Source organism: Phaseolus vulgaris, chromosome 6, assembly GCF_000499845.2.
Source record: "Phaseolus vulgaris cultivar G19833 chromosome 6, P. vulgaris v2.0, whole genome shotgun sequence".
In the NCBI taxonomy this organism is placed as follows: Eukaryota; Viridiplantae; Streptophyta; class Magnoliopsida; order Fabales; family Fabaceae; genus Phaseolus; species Phaseolus vulgaris.
Genome location: NC_023754.2, coordinates 5,676,637 through 5,691,887, shown reverse-complemented (window position 1 = coordinate 5,691,887; position 15,251 = coordinate 5,676,637). Strand labels below are relative to the sequence as shown.

At 34.9% G+C, this 15,251-nt stretch overlaps 1 protein-coding gene across 2 annotated transcripts in view; it reads right to left on the bottom strand.

Moving 5' to 3' along the window:
- LOC137830997 (uncharacterized) overlaps positions 1–6,683 on the bottom strand; it is a 31,167-nt gene extending 24,484 nt beyond the window's left edge. For both annotated transcript variants that reach the window (XM_068638462.1, XM_068638463.1), the window contains exons 1-4: positions 6,448–6,683; positions 5,752–6,374; positions 5,232–5,392; positions 4,153–4,213 (exon numbers count right to left, since the gene is read on the bottom strand). In XM_068638462.1, the coding sequence (XP_068494563.1) occupies positions 4,153–4,213; positions 5,232–5,392; positions 5,752–6,374; positions 6,448–6,592 (990 nt within the window). In that variant the 5' untranslated portion in view covers positions 6,593–6,683. The remainder of the gene's footprint in view (positions 1–4,152; positions 4,214–5,231; positions 5,393–5,751; positions 6,375–6,447) is intronic.
- Positions 6,684–15,251: the final 8,568 nt, after the last annotated feature.

Sequence of the window (15,251 nt, the reverse complement as noted above, 5' to 3'; positions counted from 1 at the left end):
TGATGTTGGAGTTTGCAAGGATGCTACTGATCAAGTCAAGAAGAAAATGTGGGAAATTTTTCTTGGTTTGCAACAAAATTTAAACAAGAAATGAAGCCTTAATATGGAGGAGGAAATGGCAGAAGCTCGTGAGAAAAAAAAAAGCAATGAAGCATTGGGCAAAAGTCATAGTCCTAGAAATATAATTAAGAGAGTATTTAGTACACAAGCTACCATCAACATCTTTAAGAAAGGTATGAGGGAGGAAGCATGTCAAGAAATGGCCAAGTTCTTGTATAACAACACTATACTTTTCAATGTGTCCAAGAGTGAAGGATTCTCTACTACGTTTGATTTGGCTTCAAGACATGGCCTTGAATTTAAACATCCATCCTATCATGAGATTAAAGTCAACTAATTGAAGGAGGAAGTTACATATACATCACTTGTTTTACAGCACATAGGGATGAATAAAAGAAAACAAGATGTACCATTATGACTGATGGTGGGACTGATTAAAAGAAGGACAATAATAAACTTCTTGGTGAACAACCCAAAAGGAACTGTGTTTCTAAAGTCCATGGATACATCTACTATATCTAAAATAGCTGAGATAGTTTTTAAGATGATGGATAACAATGTTAAAGAAGTGGGAGAAGACAACATCGTTCAAGTTGTGACCAATGATGCAGCAAACTACAAAGTTGTTGGTCAAATGTTGATGGCAAAGAGGAAAAGGCTATTTTGGACACTTTGAGTAGCGCATTGTATTGACTTAATGTTGGAGGATTTTAGAAAATGGATTTAGGACTAACCCTACAAAACCAACTTGTAAGGTGGGATTTTGATGAAACCCTAATTAATAGAACATCCACTAAGCTAGCCCAACCTTCTAGAAGGATGTTAGGTTCCTAGAAAGAAAGATAAAGATTCTCACAAAGAACAAAGTTAAAAGAATGAATAACTCTGTTTTTATTCCAACACTGTCACAAAACACTCAGAACACTTACAAAGGAAATCAGTTCCTTTCACAGAGGTATTATCCTGTCACCGCTTTACACATACAATCAGCTAACCCCTCCCTTACCGGGTTGGTCTTTATTTAAAACCTCCCGTAACTAACTAACTAACCCCCTTTTTCCTTTATTTTTAAATTTCCTCCAATGATACACCCTCCATATATTGTCCTTATTTTCTTGCCTAACAAAGGATGACCAAGAACATGGCACAGGACCCAGAGCTAGGTCAGACTCAATCCATAGCCAGTGACTCAAAGCCCATTATGCCTCAAAGGATTACCAGGAACAGAGCACAAACTATTGGACCTGAGCACCAACTTTTTCCCTGCTTTGTATTTCGGTAGAATAGGATTTAAACAACATAAATTGGGCTTACCTAACTTCTAGAAAGATCTCCCCATGTGCCGCCCAAGTCACACTTCTCAGATTAAGCACATGCTTAAATGTGAGAAGCATGTGCTCTTCTAGATCCACAATTAGTGGTGCCTAATTAGGGGCATTGTTAGGCTTAGTTTGAAATTAAATGTCCATCCCTTTGCTAATCCACACGACACCTTAGGCTATAATAGAGTGTCTTGCTCTCTTGTAAACACACTAGATTTTGAGTAAAGAAACTTTGTTCGAGTGATTTTCTGAGTGAATATTTCCTCTGAGTCTTATCTTGGTAGAGAATGTTGCAAGTGGCGATTCCCTTCCTCACTCATATTGGAGTTCTCCTGCCCCAAGTGGCGGGATTCCTTCCATCACTCTATCTCCATGGATGCTACAACCGCATAAGATCCCTTTTCTCTTATCTCTTTCAATTCTCTTCCATTTTCGCCAATTCTCTCTCAATTTTAATGTATAATTCCGTTTTCTATTATTCCTTGTGTGTGTCTTTTCTTTTTTCTCTTTGAAGAGAACTTTCACACTTACTTAACCACTAAGTCAAATTCGTGTCTAGTGACAATCCTCACTGAGTCTTCACCATTCTGTAATCAAAACTCTAATCCAAGAAAAACCAAAAACTCAATGTGTGCATTTGCTAAATCAACTCACATCAGATTTGAACCTACTTATATACTATTATTTGGTCATATATCTAGTTGAAGTGGGATCTCCAACAATATGTCTTATATACAAATCATCAATCACTACATCATTCTTAATCACTTATCCTATAGTTTATCCAATATTCTCCTACCTATTATTGATAAGATACTTTCCATCTACACTCTTTACTAAGGCTTCTAGAGGACTTCTACCAACTTTTCTACAATAGATGCTAGCATAACTTTCTCTCTAATACATTCACTATGTAACTCCTTGTTAGATTTCATCTCAAAACCAATTAGCATTAAGTAAAGTTGCCAGATAGAATATAACAACACCGCAAAAATTGAGACAAGCAATATGGGAAATTCCAACACCCATACCACAAATGCTACTAGAACAAACAATTTACCAAAATGGGATATAGGCTCTGATACCAATTTAGACAATGGATTTGAAGTCTAAAACTGGTTTTGTAAGGATGAGTTACACATAAAATCCAATTTCTCTAAGTCTCCATGTCCTTTAGTATGTACACTCATCCAACAAAAATTCTCTTGAACTTACTCTCTTGTTGTCTTTTGACTACACAATTTCATTCTATTGGAGATCCCACATTGACTAAAGAAAGAAATGTTCAAATTATAGTATACAAGTAGGTGCAAACCCCACCTTGCAAATCAGTTCTATAGAGTTGGGTTACGTCCAAATCCACTTTCTAAGACATTGCAACTCCAGGATAAGTCTTTGCCATTGATGAATTTTCGTGCACCAGTAAAGGTAGAATATAAACAGTAACATTGTCTGAACTATGGTTTGCCACCTATAATTACACATGTGGCACTTAGCACAAAAACTATAAATATTTATTCACATTTAAAAAACATTTGAAGACCTCAAAACTTATGCCACTTAACACCCTATGAAGCTTAAAATCCTCTCTTTGGTAAAATCAACAAATATATGTACATGTGATGATGTGACATATATAAGCACTAAAGCTCCAATAGAAACAAAAAAAAACAAAAAATAAGAGAAGTATAAGGGTTGGAACACAGACAAAAGAAGCCAACAAAACTAACAGAGGAATTGCAATGGTTTTACAATGACAAGGCGGTGGGGGCTAGATTCGCTTGACTAATGGCACCAAGAAGCAGCACATGACGAAGCGTGAGAAAGAACCAACCTTCGCAACTGATTGGTCAAGCACCGCTTGGAGAGATGTTTACAGTTTGGTGGTCCGTGCAGGAAAAGGCAGAATCTGATGGAGACTAACAACAAAGCCATCGAAGACCGTGGGCTGGGGCACCGAACAATACAGGCAAAGCATGATCAATCCACTCTAATACCAACTTTTATATGAGGAAAATAGCTTGAGAGATCTTCACTTCAATATCTTAACTTTGATCTCTCTACTTATTCAAATTCATATATATGAGAAAGAAAAAAATATGAGTTTGCCCCTAGGATTCTAGGTTACAAATAGATCTGGTACAAAATAGTTTTTGCTTAGAATATAATATAAACTACTCTAACAAAAGTCATTATTCTTATTAAGATGATTTGAGAAACACCAACAAAAAGACACGCGTTTGCCTTTTTCTATCCTTGTGATTTTTTATTAGGGTCATGGTAGGATTAAGTTTTTTTAGAAGCTAAATAACATTTGATACTTTCAAGATTTCAAGCAGAACTCAATGACAAACCCTAAATCACACTATGAACGCAATCACAACCATGTCTTGCAACACCCCTAGTCACAGATGCTCCAACCATAATTCAAAATTGCAACACGTAAACATTTTTTCATGCCTCACCACCACAAACATTGATTCACTTTGTGTTTACCGTCAACTTTTCTTCCTATGAAACTGAACCTAAAAAGGTAGCATATCTTACCGTGTTACCAGTCACATCTTTCCTTAGAAAGGAAGGTAGACATCTATAAAATACAGTAGTAGACTAATCCTATATTTCATATTACATGCTTGATTTAAAGGAGGAATGAGCATGTTCATTCATGTATCTTAACTTAATGTCATACAAATTCTCATAATGATTTGTGTGTATTGGTGTGTGTATAAAGAAAGAGCAAAGGAGGAAAAAGCAGTTATTCAAGTACCTCACGTGAGATAAATATCTCCTTATATCCAAACTCCAAGAAAGCTTCATATGAGTAGTAACTGGGGCAAATAACAATGCATTGAAATTAGTAGAAAGAATACCAAGGTAAAATAAATGTAGAAAGGGCAACACCAAATGTTAAATTAGCGCAAATATTACATAAGAACAAAGAATTCAGAATACGTGAATGTGCATAACATGAAAATCAACCTAGACCCAACATGAAACATTTAGTTCTTGAATATACAGTTCAAAGTTAGACTTACTAAAGTAACAGAATCATAATTGACTACTTGAAATCGTCACAAAATATGGTTTCTACAAAAGTAATGAACTGATACAAAAAATACTAGAACTGATTCTAGTTATTCTAGTGTTGGCATCTAGTGGTGGCCTTTTTCATTTGATATTGTTACATATATTTTAGATATATGATTTTTTCCTTATTATTGTATTTCTTCTTTATTATAAATAAGAATACATGTGTGTGTAGCACACAGTAGAAACAACAATTATTTTTTGAATGGCTATAATGCAAGATTTGTTTAGTTGCATGTTATAGGAATTTTATGCAGCAACAGCAGTTATTTTTGGAGGTTGTATCGCTGAAATTGTGCAGCATAAATACATACAGATACAACCACTCTTTTTGACTGTGTGATTGTTATTAATTGTTATTAATTGTATACTTTCCTGTTTATATGTCTTGTATTTAAGTATATGTTACATTTTAAATGTTCATGAATCTTACAATTCACGACACAATTCAAAATATAAGCTCTTTGATATAGAACTTGTATCCCAATTCAACTACCATGTTTTGTCACTAATCCTTTCAACAAATACAAATAGTTTTCCCATAGTCAAAAGTTGATGTATCTATTAAAAAGATTGTAGTGCCTTCAATTCGAAAAAAGTAATTATGTGATTTGACAACCACAAGATTCCAAAGTAAAAAAATATAAGCAAAATTAGTTAAAAATAAAATCAAAATCCAGCGACTTTATAAGAACTTTGTATGGTAAACTGCGACAAAATGTGAGAAGAAAGGAAACAAAGTTTAACATAGAAAATCACCTATCAGAAGTCACCAGGATAACAGGCAGACAGCGCTCGTTTGCACCCAAAGCAATCATTCTCCAAATCAGACTATCATGATATAGGGGTCCACTGACTGATAACTTATCATTTACCGTGGCGTGCTTTAGAACTTCAATATTGTTAATAACCAGCTTTGGCTGCAGTTACTTGAATATATCATCAGATTGAACATCTCATGTCACTAACACTACAAAAAAAATAAAAAAATAAAAACAATCCAACATGACTTCATAGCATAGATAAATAAGCATACAACATACCAAAAAAAAATCATTTCTGGATGTATACTAGTACCAAATGCATCTTTATTATATTCAACAATTTAATTATTATGTTCCAAAACCACAACTGCAATTGCAACATCATGGTTTTGGAGGTCTCAGCAACTGCAATTGAGGCTAATCCAGCCCACAATTGCCAGAAGTGAAGAGAATGGCATTCAAGAGTGCAATTTCAAACCTTGATTAAATTGAGTATTTTGCAAAACATCAAGTACCTGAAAATGATCAATTTCAGCAGCTTGTGACAACAACTCTAACAACAAGCAAGGCCAATCAGTACAAGAATGTGTCAAAGTCCTGGAGAACACACCGGTGTGATTCATATGTGAAATGGCATTGGCCCTCCACCCTTGCTGAAGCTCGATTACCTTCTTCGCGAGCTTCAGTGCTGCAACGGATTCCTTCATGTAAGAAGCCTCCTCAAAGGACAGACCATTCTTCTCCTTCTCCCCATATCCCAAAATCCGACCAATCTCCGCAGCTGTGCATTGCCCGGACATAGCCAATACGGCCCGGTCCCATAGTGCGGCAGGCGAAGCCCTGTCCGAAGCACGCGACTTGCTCTGCAGCACCTGGCGGAGGGCGGTGGTGAGACCGTGCCATTTGTTTAGGGTAGTGAATATTTGTTGGGAGCTGATGGTCCCTGCACGGACACCCTTCTCCGTCATGGACTCCAGGCAATGCTCCAGGATTTTGCGGCAGTCCGAGAGGCGCGGCGGAGGGCAGGTGGAGCAGGAAGCCCACGGGCCGTGTGATCGGCCCGGGTCGTCTTTCATTGGATCGGCGAAGTCAACGTAACCTGTGAGATGAGGGCCTCTATTCCAGTCGGGGAATAAACCTGCGTGGAAGAAGAGAAAAATGTGAAATGGTTCTTAGAGGGAGAGAAATGAGAGAGAGAGAGAGGGAGAGACGTTTGAGAATGAGGGTGGTTTTGCCGACGCCTCTGGGGCCGTGAAGGAGGAAGGGTTGGGGGACACGGTGATGCTGCGCGTGGTTGTTGAGGATGGTTTCTAGGAGGGGTCTCGGGACGATTCTCCATGCTTTCTTTGCTGCCATTTTGATCTATGGGAGATGGCAGTGACTGCGTATGCTTTCTTCTGCCTAGTACCACTCTTTAACTTTCAACTCTAACAAATGTACACCAATTTCTTATTTCTTAAACAATCATCTATTAAAAACTAAAGATAAAATGATTAATAATTATCAATATCTAATTCAAATGTATACTATTAAACACTACGGAAGTACAGGTGGTATTATCTGTATATCCCTATATTTTATTTTTATTATTTATATATATTTAATATTAAAAATCAAATAAATAATTAATACTTTATGTAAGTTCTTATTTTTTAAATATTAATTTAAATTCTTAAATTTTATTATAAATTTATGTATTATATATATATATATATATAAAATGTGGATACATGAATTAATAAAAATTAAAAAATACATATACATATATAAGATGTTGCACATTATAACAAAAAATTAATATGTAGTTAAACTTTTATTTGTCATGTTAATTAAATGTTGATAGTTTTACCTATATTTGTTAATAAATGTACATAGGTTAATATATGTATTTTTTAATAAATATATAAGAAAATAGGTGTGTATAGGTTAAGAAGGTATTTTTTTAAACATCACCTGTGTATAATTATTTTTTTATAATTCGCAACAATATATTTTATATTTATAAAGTTGTGTGTATTGTAATTTATTATTTATAAAGCGACATTTTTACATAACTCTAAATATTTGTTAATAAATATATAAGAAAATAGGTGTGTATACAGGTTTGTTAATAAATGTACATAGGTTAATATATGTATTTGTTAATAAATATATAAGAAAATAGGTGTATAAACAGGTTAGAAAATGTACATAAATAATATATGTATTTTTTTAAGATAACAATATTTTTTCATCAGATGTACTATATTTTTTATAGTCTAATATTATAATATAATATTTTTTTAATTTAAAAATATAATATTTTAATATAATTTAGTTTTTAAGGATTTCCTAATCTTTCTTTTATATATATATATATATATATATATATATATAGGTTACATATATAGATATAAGTAAAAAAAAAAACCTGAAAGGATAAGGAAGATTACTATTTAATTATAAAAGACAACATAACTTTTTTATTTATTTATTTTTATTTATTTATTTATTTTAGAAAAATGTGTTTGGCATGTTCAACTTTCATTGGCCATCAACTAAATGATAACTCATCAAATTTGCAAAAGTACGTCAATATAGAAATCAAAGACAAATAATTAAACAGTTTGAACCATACAGCAGTCCAAGATTTGCATTTCTCTAAGAACCATGGTATGATAGGGAATAATATATTTTGAGATGCAATTTGTTGGAGATTTCACATCAACTAGAGATGAGAACATTTCATTGTATATAAGTGGGTGCAAACCTCACCTTATGAGTCGGTTTTATGGAGTTGAGTTAGGCTTAAAGTCCACTTCGTAACATGGTATCATAGTCATTTTGAGCTTATCCTAGCGAGTGTTTGTTGGGTTTATCAAGTCACTCGTTATTGGTCTGTTATCGGACCACCCATAACATATATCTCTACGCACGAGTTGGTAGCCTCGGCGTGAGGGGAGTGTGTTAGAGATCCCACATCGACTAGAGATCAGGACATTTCATTGTATATAAGTGGGTGCAAGTTTGATTCGAGCAATCTCTTCTTTATCATTTCCTGCCAATATTATATCATCCATATACCAATAATGCTGTAAAAGATCCTTCAGAAGAATTAATGAACAATGAATGATCATTCATAGATTGAGTATATCCCACAGAAAGCAAAAATGATGATAGTTTGGCAAACCATTCTTTGCTGGCTTGCTTAAGGCCATATAAAGCCTTTTTTTAGTTTACAAACTTTTCCTGGTGGAATAGAAGTCAATCCAGGAGGAGCAACCATGTATACATCTTCTTTCAAATCTCAATGTAAAAAAGGCATTGTTTATGTCTAATTGTTTCAATTCCCAATTATAAATAGAAGCTAAAGAAAGAAGCAACCTTATGGTGGTCATCTTTGCTACTGGAGAGAAAGTATCGAGGTAGTCAATGCCTTCTGTTTGTGTATATCCCTTTGCCACTAACCTTGCTTTATACCTTTCAATTGTTCCATCAGCCTTATATTTTATTTTGAATACCCATTTGCAACCTATGGCAGCTTTGTTCTGAGGCAGAAGAGCAGTCTCCCAAGTTTGATTTGACTCTAAAGCAGATATCTCAATTGTATAGCTTTTCTCCAACAGTCATGTTTCACAGCTTCAGAATATGTGTTTGGCTCAACATGTGAAGAAAGAGACATAACAAAAGATTTGTAAGAAGGTGATAAATTGCTATAAGACAAAACAAAATTCAAAGGATATTTAAGTCTTGAAGATGTACTGGAAACATTAAGATTACAATGATAATCCTTTAAATACTCAGGTGATTTTTTTATTCTTGTGCTCATTCGGACATATGGATCTGATTCAGAACTTTGTTCTATATCATGATTTTCATTGAGGTTTTGGTCTATATGGCAACAATCTTCTTCTGAAACCTCAATTTGTGACTCACAATTCTTATCACTGCTATTTTCAACATTATCACAAGGTGTATTATCACAAGGTGCAAGAATGGCTTGTGATGGCTAACTTAAGACAAATTGATCTTCAGCAAACAAAATTTGATCATTAACGTCGAGACTGTTAGTTTCATTACTAGTATCTTGAACCCTTTGGTATGGGAAAACATGTTCATAAAAGACAACATCCCTAGACACAAAAATTTCTCTTGATTGAATATTCAACAAAATATATCTTTTTGTCCCCCGTTGAAAACCAATAAAAACACATTTTGATGCTTTTGGATCAAATTTTCTTCTATTTGTTGACAAGGTGCTAGCATAACATAAAGAATCAAACACCTTTAATCCATTAAAATTTGCATCAATTTTGAAAAGCATTTCATGAAGAGAAGAATAGTTTAAAACAGGTGTGGGAAGCATGTTTATAATATGCGCGACATGTATCACAGAATATGACCAATAAATTTTAGGTAAATGAGATTGTATCATAAGAGCTCTTGCTACATCTAATAAATGACCATGTTTCCTTTCAACTATACTATTTTGTTGTGGAGTATTGACACATGATGTTTGATGTATTATTCCTTTACTGACAAAAAAATTAGTCATGAAAAATTCAGTTCCATTATCACTTCTTATTATTTTTATTGTTGTCTCAAACTGTGTTTGAACAAAAATAACAAAATTTTCCAAAACCTTAACAACTTCAGATTTTTGTTTCAAAAGAAAAATCCATGTGTACCTCAAATAGTCATCAACTATGGTCAAAAAATATTTATGACCATGAATTGATGGTATTGAGTATGGTCCCCAAATATCTACATGAATCAAATCAAAATATTTTTTTGATTTAGAAGTACTAATAGGAAAAGAAAGTCTTTTTTGCTTTGCAAAATGACAAACATCACAAACAAAAGATTTGTTATATTTAACAAAAGGAAATTTATTCTTGATAACATCAATACATTTATTTGAAATATGACCTAATCGAAAATGTCAAAGGGTTTCTAGATCACTAGCACTAACATTAACAGTATTGATGGTGTGTGTACATTCAAGGGGTTTACTTTGAAGTTTCTGGTAAGATGGGATCCTGAGTATATAAAGTCTATCTTGCGTCTTAGCGATTCCAATCATCTCCATAGATATCTTGTCCTGAATGTGACAACCATTAGAGTCAAAGGTAAGAACACAAGATAGTTTATCAATCAATTTTGCTACGGAAAGAAGATTAAAACTGAAGCAAGAAATGTACAAAACATTATCTATGACATGATTTTGATTGAGAAAAACACTTCCAGAATAATTGGGAATTACTTGATTTCCATTTGGTAATTTAACATAAATAGGATCAATTTGATGATATGAAGAGAAATAAGTTAAGGATGAACAAATGTGATCAGTAGCACCACTATCAATAATCCAAGAACTAAAAGAAGAAATAAAATTATTATCTGTTTGATTGGAGGGATTGGAGGGAATAATAGAGACATGATTATAAGCATTGCCACTGGATTTGGTCTATTGTAAAAGAGCTAACAATGTTTGATACTGCTTAGGAGTAAAACCAATTTGTTGAGACTCCACTTCTGACTTTGAACCTTCATGATTCTGCTCATTATTATTGAAATTTGTATTTTGAAAAACTACATTAGTATGACTTTAATCATGATTCTGATTTTTAAACTTGAAATGAGGTGGAAAGCCATGCTTTTTATAGCATGTATCAATGGTATGCCCTGTCCTTCCACAATGACTACAAATTTTGGAAGTATATCCTCTTCCAATGCTTCCTCTTCTGTATCCAACACCTCTGCCATAGGTTGTAGCATTGTTTTTATAACCTCCTTTGCTAGTAGCAATCATTGCCTTGTATTGATCACCAAATATTTGCCTCTCTTGTTGCGTAACAAGAGAGCAAAGGGTCCATCAACAGAATTTGAGTTCTCACAGTCGAATAATTATCATTTAGCCCCCTTAGAAATTTGATAATCTAGTCTTGTGTTTTATATTTAGAAACATTCACAAGAGTATTGCATTTAGAGGCACATGAAGAAGCAGATAGCGGGCGAAAAAGATCAAGTTCATCCCAAAGAATTTTTAATTAAGTGAAATAGTTTGTAATAGTCAACTCACCTTGTTTAAAAGAAGAAATAATCTCCTGGATATCGAAATACGAATCATGTCTCCTTGTGAGAACCTTTCCTTTAAATCATTCCATATGTCAAAGGCATTGTCCATACAGATGATGCTTTGCGCGATGGATTGAGAAACAGCCTTGAGAATCCACGAAACAACCAACATATTGGCTCTCTGCCATGTTGGAAACAATGAGTTGGTACTGTTGAGAGCTTCTATAGTTCCATCAATGAAACTTATTTTGTTCTTTAAATTAGGCTCATTTGAAATGAACGAGACCAATGATGATAATTTGGTCCCTCCAGAATAATAGGGACAATAAGAAAGGAGGGATTATCTGATGAACTAACATGGTAAGGTGAACTAAGATCTTGTGAGGGATCATCAACTTCACCCATGAATAAATGTAGCAAGCAGAGCTTTGATGATCAGAGCTTCGATACCATATTACAAAATAGAACAGAGATGAACAAAAGGGAACAAAGATGAGCAAACCTAACCTTATGAGCCGGTTTTATAGGGTTGAGTTAGGCTTAAAGTCCACTTCGTAACACAATTTGTTCTATACATATAAGTCATGTGTTTTCAACTGCATAGTTTAACCATTAGACTCTTTCTGGATATAAGAGCACCTGAAGTAGAATAAAGTACATTACGCAAGTTACATAAGTAAATCATCATATCACAATCTATGTACTTAGAATGCAATTATCAAATTTAAACTTATAATTATAAAATAAAAGAACTAAATACTAATTTACAAAATAAAAAGAAAAATATATATTCGTGTGTATTTTACTAGGATACATAATCATTCTATAAAAAGATGTTGTGATGATTTGTCTGCAAGCTAACACATCACACATGTTAAGGGAGTGACCACCCCTCTTCTAGAGAGGCATGTTCTAGTGGGTATTCTATCCAGAAGGACCCTCCAAGTTGTTGTCAAAACATTTGAGAACACTTTAGATTTTCATAATTGCTTGAACAAGGTATTGTGAGTACTGCAATCATGATTTGCGAGGCGCATATAAACTGATCTAACAGAGAAAATTTTGAGGCATCGACTCCCCACATATGGAAATCCCTAACCTCTTTATTCAAGCTGACCCTAGATATCATCTTCAACATATCATCTACTTGTTCCTCTTCCCATCGGAACCTGACTATCCTCAAATTCAACCTCCACCTCCATACAACATTCTCCCACCCTCCTTCCTCACCCATCAATTTCCTTTGGTCTAAAGAAAAAACATACAACCTAGGGTATAAAGATTGAAGAGAATTACCACCACACCGCACATCCTCCCAAAATTTAACATTGTCTCCTTTTACCACTTTCCACTCTAAAGCTCCTTGGAACCACCACACTTCATCCTCCTCTCCACAACTTTTATACATATCTCTCCACCACCTTGATTGCAACTTCGAACTTAACGGGCCTCGACCAACAACTCTACCATATTTCGATAAAAGAATATATTTCCACTTCCCTTTTCCCTCAGATAATAACATCCACTTCCACTTAGTCAGGAGGGCAACATTTAACTTTCTGATATCTTTAATACTCAGTCCACCCTCCTCCATAGGTTTACACAGGTTCTCCCAGCTCACCCATGATATAGAACTCTTCTCCCTTCCCCAACCTCACATAAATCTCCTTTGGATGCTTATAATATTATTATACACTGACTCTGGTGCTTTAAAGAAGGACAAATAGAACAAAGGAAGAGAAGAGAACACCGATTTTACCAGGCATAGTCTTCCAACCAAAGACAAAAAATGACCCTTCCAAACACTAAGTTTAACATTAATTCTACTCACAATTGGTTCCCAAAATTGCTTCATATAACACTACATGTTCTTATGTTTTGGACCACTTACCAAATCTGCAGGATACCAGATAAATCACAAAACCATAACATAGTCTTAGGTGTAGCATATCAATAATATCCCATAATCCACAGTATTTCTTTTTATCAACAATAAAAAGTAAATTAATAAAGTATTTAAAAGATACTTTAATTCTTATAAAAAAATTAATCATTGTAACTCATTTACGAATTGAATCCTCCATATATTTTTTTTATCAAAAATACGAAAAAAGACACATATCCACAAGTCCATATAACTAAGCCCAAAATAACATTCATTACAATAAAATCATGAAATAGCCAATTTTAGAAACAAAAAATAATTAGTTTCTATATTAACTAAATTAGAGACTATTTTAGAAACTAAAAAAAAGTTATTGGTTTCTAAATTAGTTTCTATTATTGATAAATAGTTTCTAAATTGGTATCTAATTAGCTACTAATGTTTTAACTACCAATTATTTAGATTTTAAATTTGGTAGCAAAAAACTTGGTAACTAATTTACAAATTATTAATCAATAATAGAAACTAATTTAAAAACCAATAATTTTTTTAGTCTCTAAAATGGTCTATAATTTAGTCACTGTAGCAACTAATTATTTTTAGTTTATAAAATTGATTTTTATTTAATGATTTTCTTATGGTGATTTCTATAGTATTTTTTATCAGTAATAACTAGAATTCACAATTGATCCTGCCTACAACTCGAACGTGGAGGAATAGCTTCGTAGCTCTCTTTGCCCCGTCTATGCGACTGCGTTATCTGCAAAATCACCCTCAGAACCTTCTCTAGGATCTCCAAACGCGACCTGCAAAACACACAGACGGCGCCTCTAGCGGCCGTTTGCACTCCGACGATCAAGTTAGATCACAGAACCACCAAAGAGAAAAACTAGTAGTGTGTGTGAAAACTCTTCCTCTCTTTTTCTTTTGTTCTCCCTTTTTACTCTCTCCCTGATTCGGTTTTATGCCACTGCTTGTATCTGGGCCTAACAGAATTCTGTTATGCTTTCTGGCATGTGTCAGAACCCTGTTATGCTTTCCTGCGACAACGTACCTCCAAAATCAGTAGAGTGTGAGTGTCTGTGCGTGTCTACGCGTCTCTGTGCTTGGCTGCGCTTGTCTGTACCTTTAGTGGTACGGAGTGCACCTTTATCTGGACCGCGCCCTTCTCAGATGATGACACGCGGAGGTATGCAACTCACATCTAACCATACACGTGTCACTACTTGAAGGGCTCTAGCGCTTCTCTTTGTGCGCCTAAGTTATTCCCTTGCGGAGCAACTTAGGATATTTCTTCCACCTGGGTAAATCGCATACTCTCAGGAGAACGCTGGGTGTGGCTGGTCTAGGCACACTCACCAAGCGTTGCTCTCTGCGTAACGGCTTACCCTTCACGGTGTCGCGCACGTAATGGGTTGAGGGAATCACCAATCACTGACCGGTTTACTAGCTCCCTCAGGCCACTCTCGTGTACGATTCCCTGAGATGTGCTCATGCGAGGTCCATGCGTAACGCTCTCGCTGGGAACCTCAGTCCCAATTTAACTGCGTGTAACACGGGACCCCGATGACCATGCACCCGATGACTGATCGGTGCCCTGTTGCTTCTCGCATTCTGCCCCCAGGCATTCATCTGGGAACTGGTCTGTTGGTGGCCACTTGGTTACTGACCACCGATCACCGTTCTGGGTGGTCTGTCCCCTGACTTCGCTGCCGCCTGATCTGTCGGTGGTCATTTGGTTAGTGACAACCGATCACGTTCACCCCGATCTATCTGTCACCTGGTCCACGTGTCACCCTGCGAGTGGTCCACGTGGTTATCTTCTGCTGACGTCATCGACTACCGATGACCGACCGGATCAACAATGATATGTTACATATACTAAAGATAAAAAAAAAAGATAGAAAAGAAAGTGGACTTTAGACTATGATTTTGTTTTATTAATAAAAGAATAAAATTAAGAAATTAGAGTATTTGAGAGATATATCAACTCTTAAAAAATACGGATAAATATACTCCTCTAATCTCATACCCAAAACTGAAATCCAAAAGCTACAAAAAAAACTAACATTG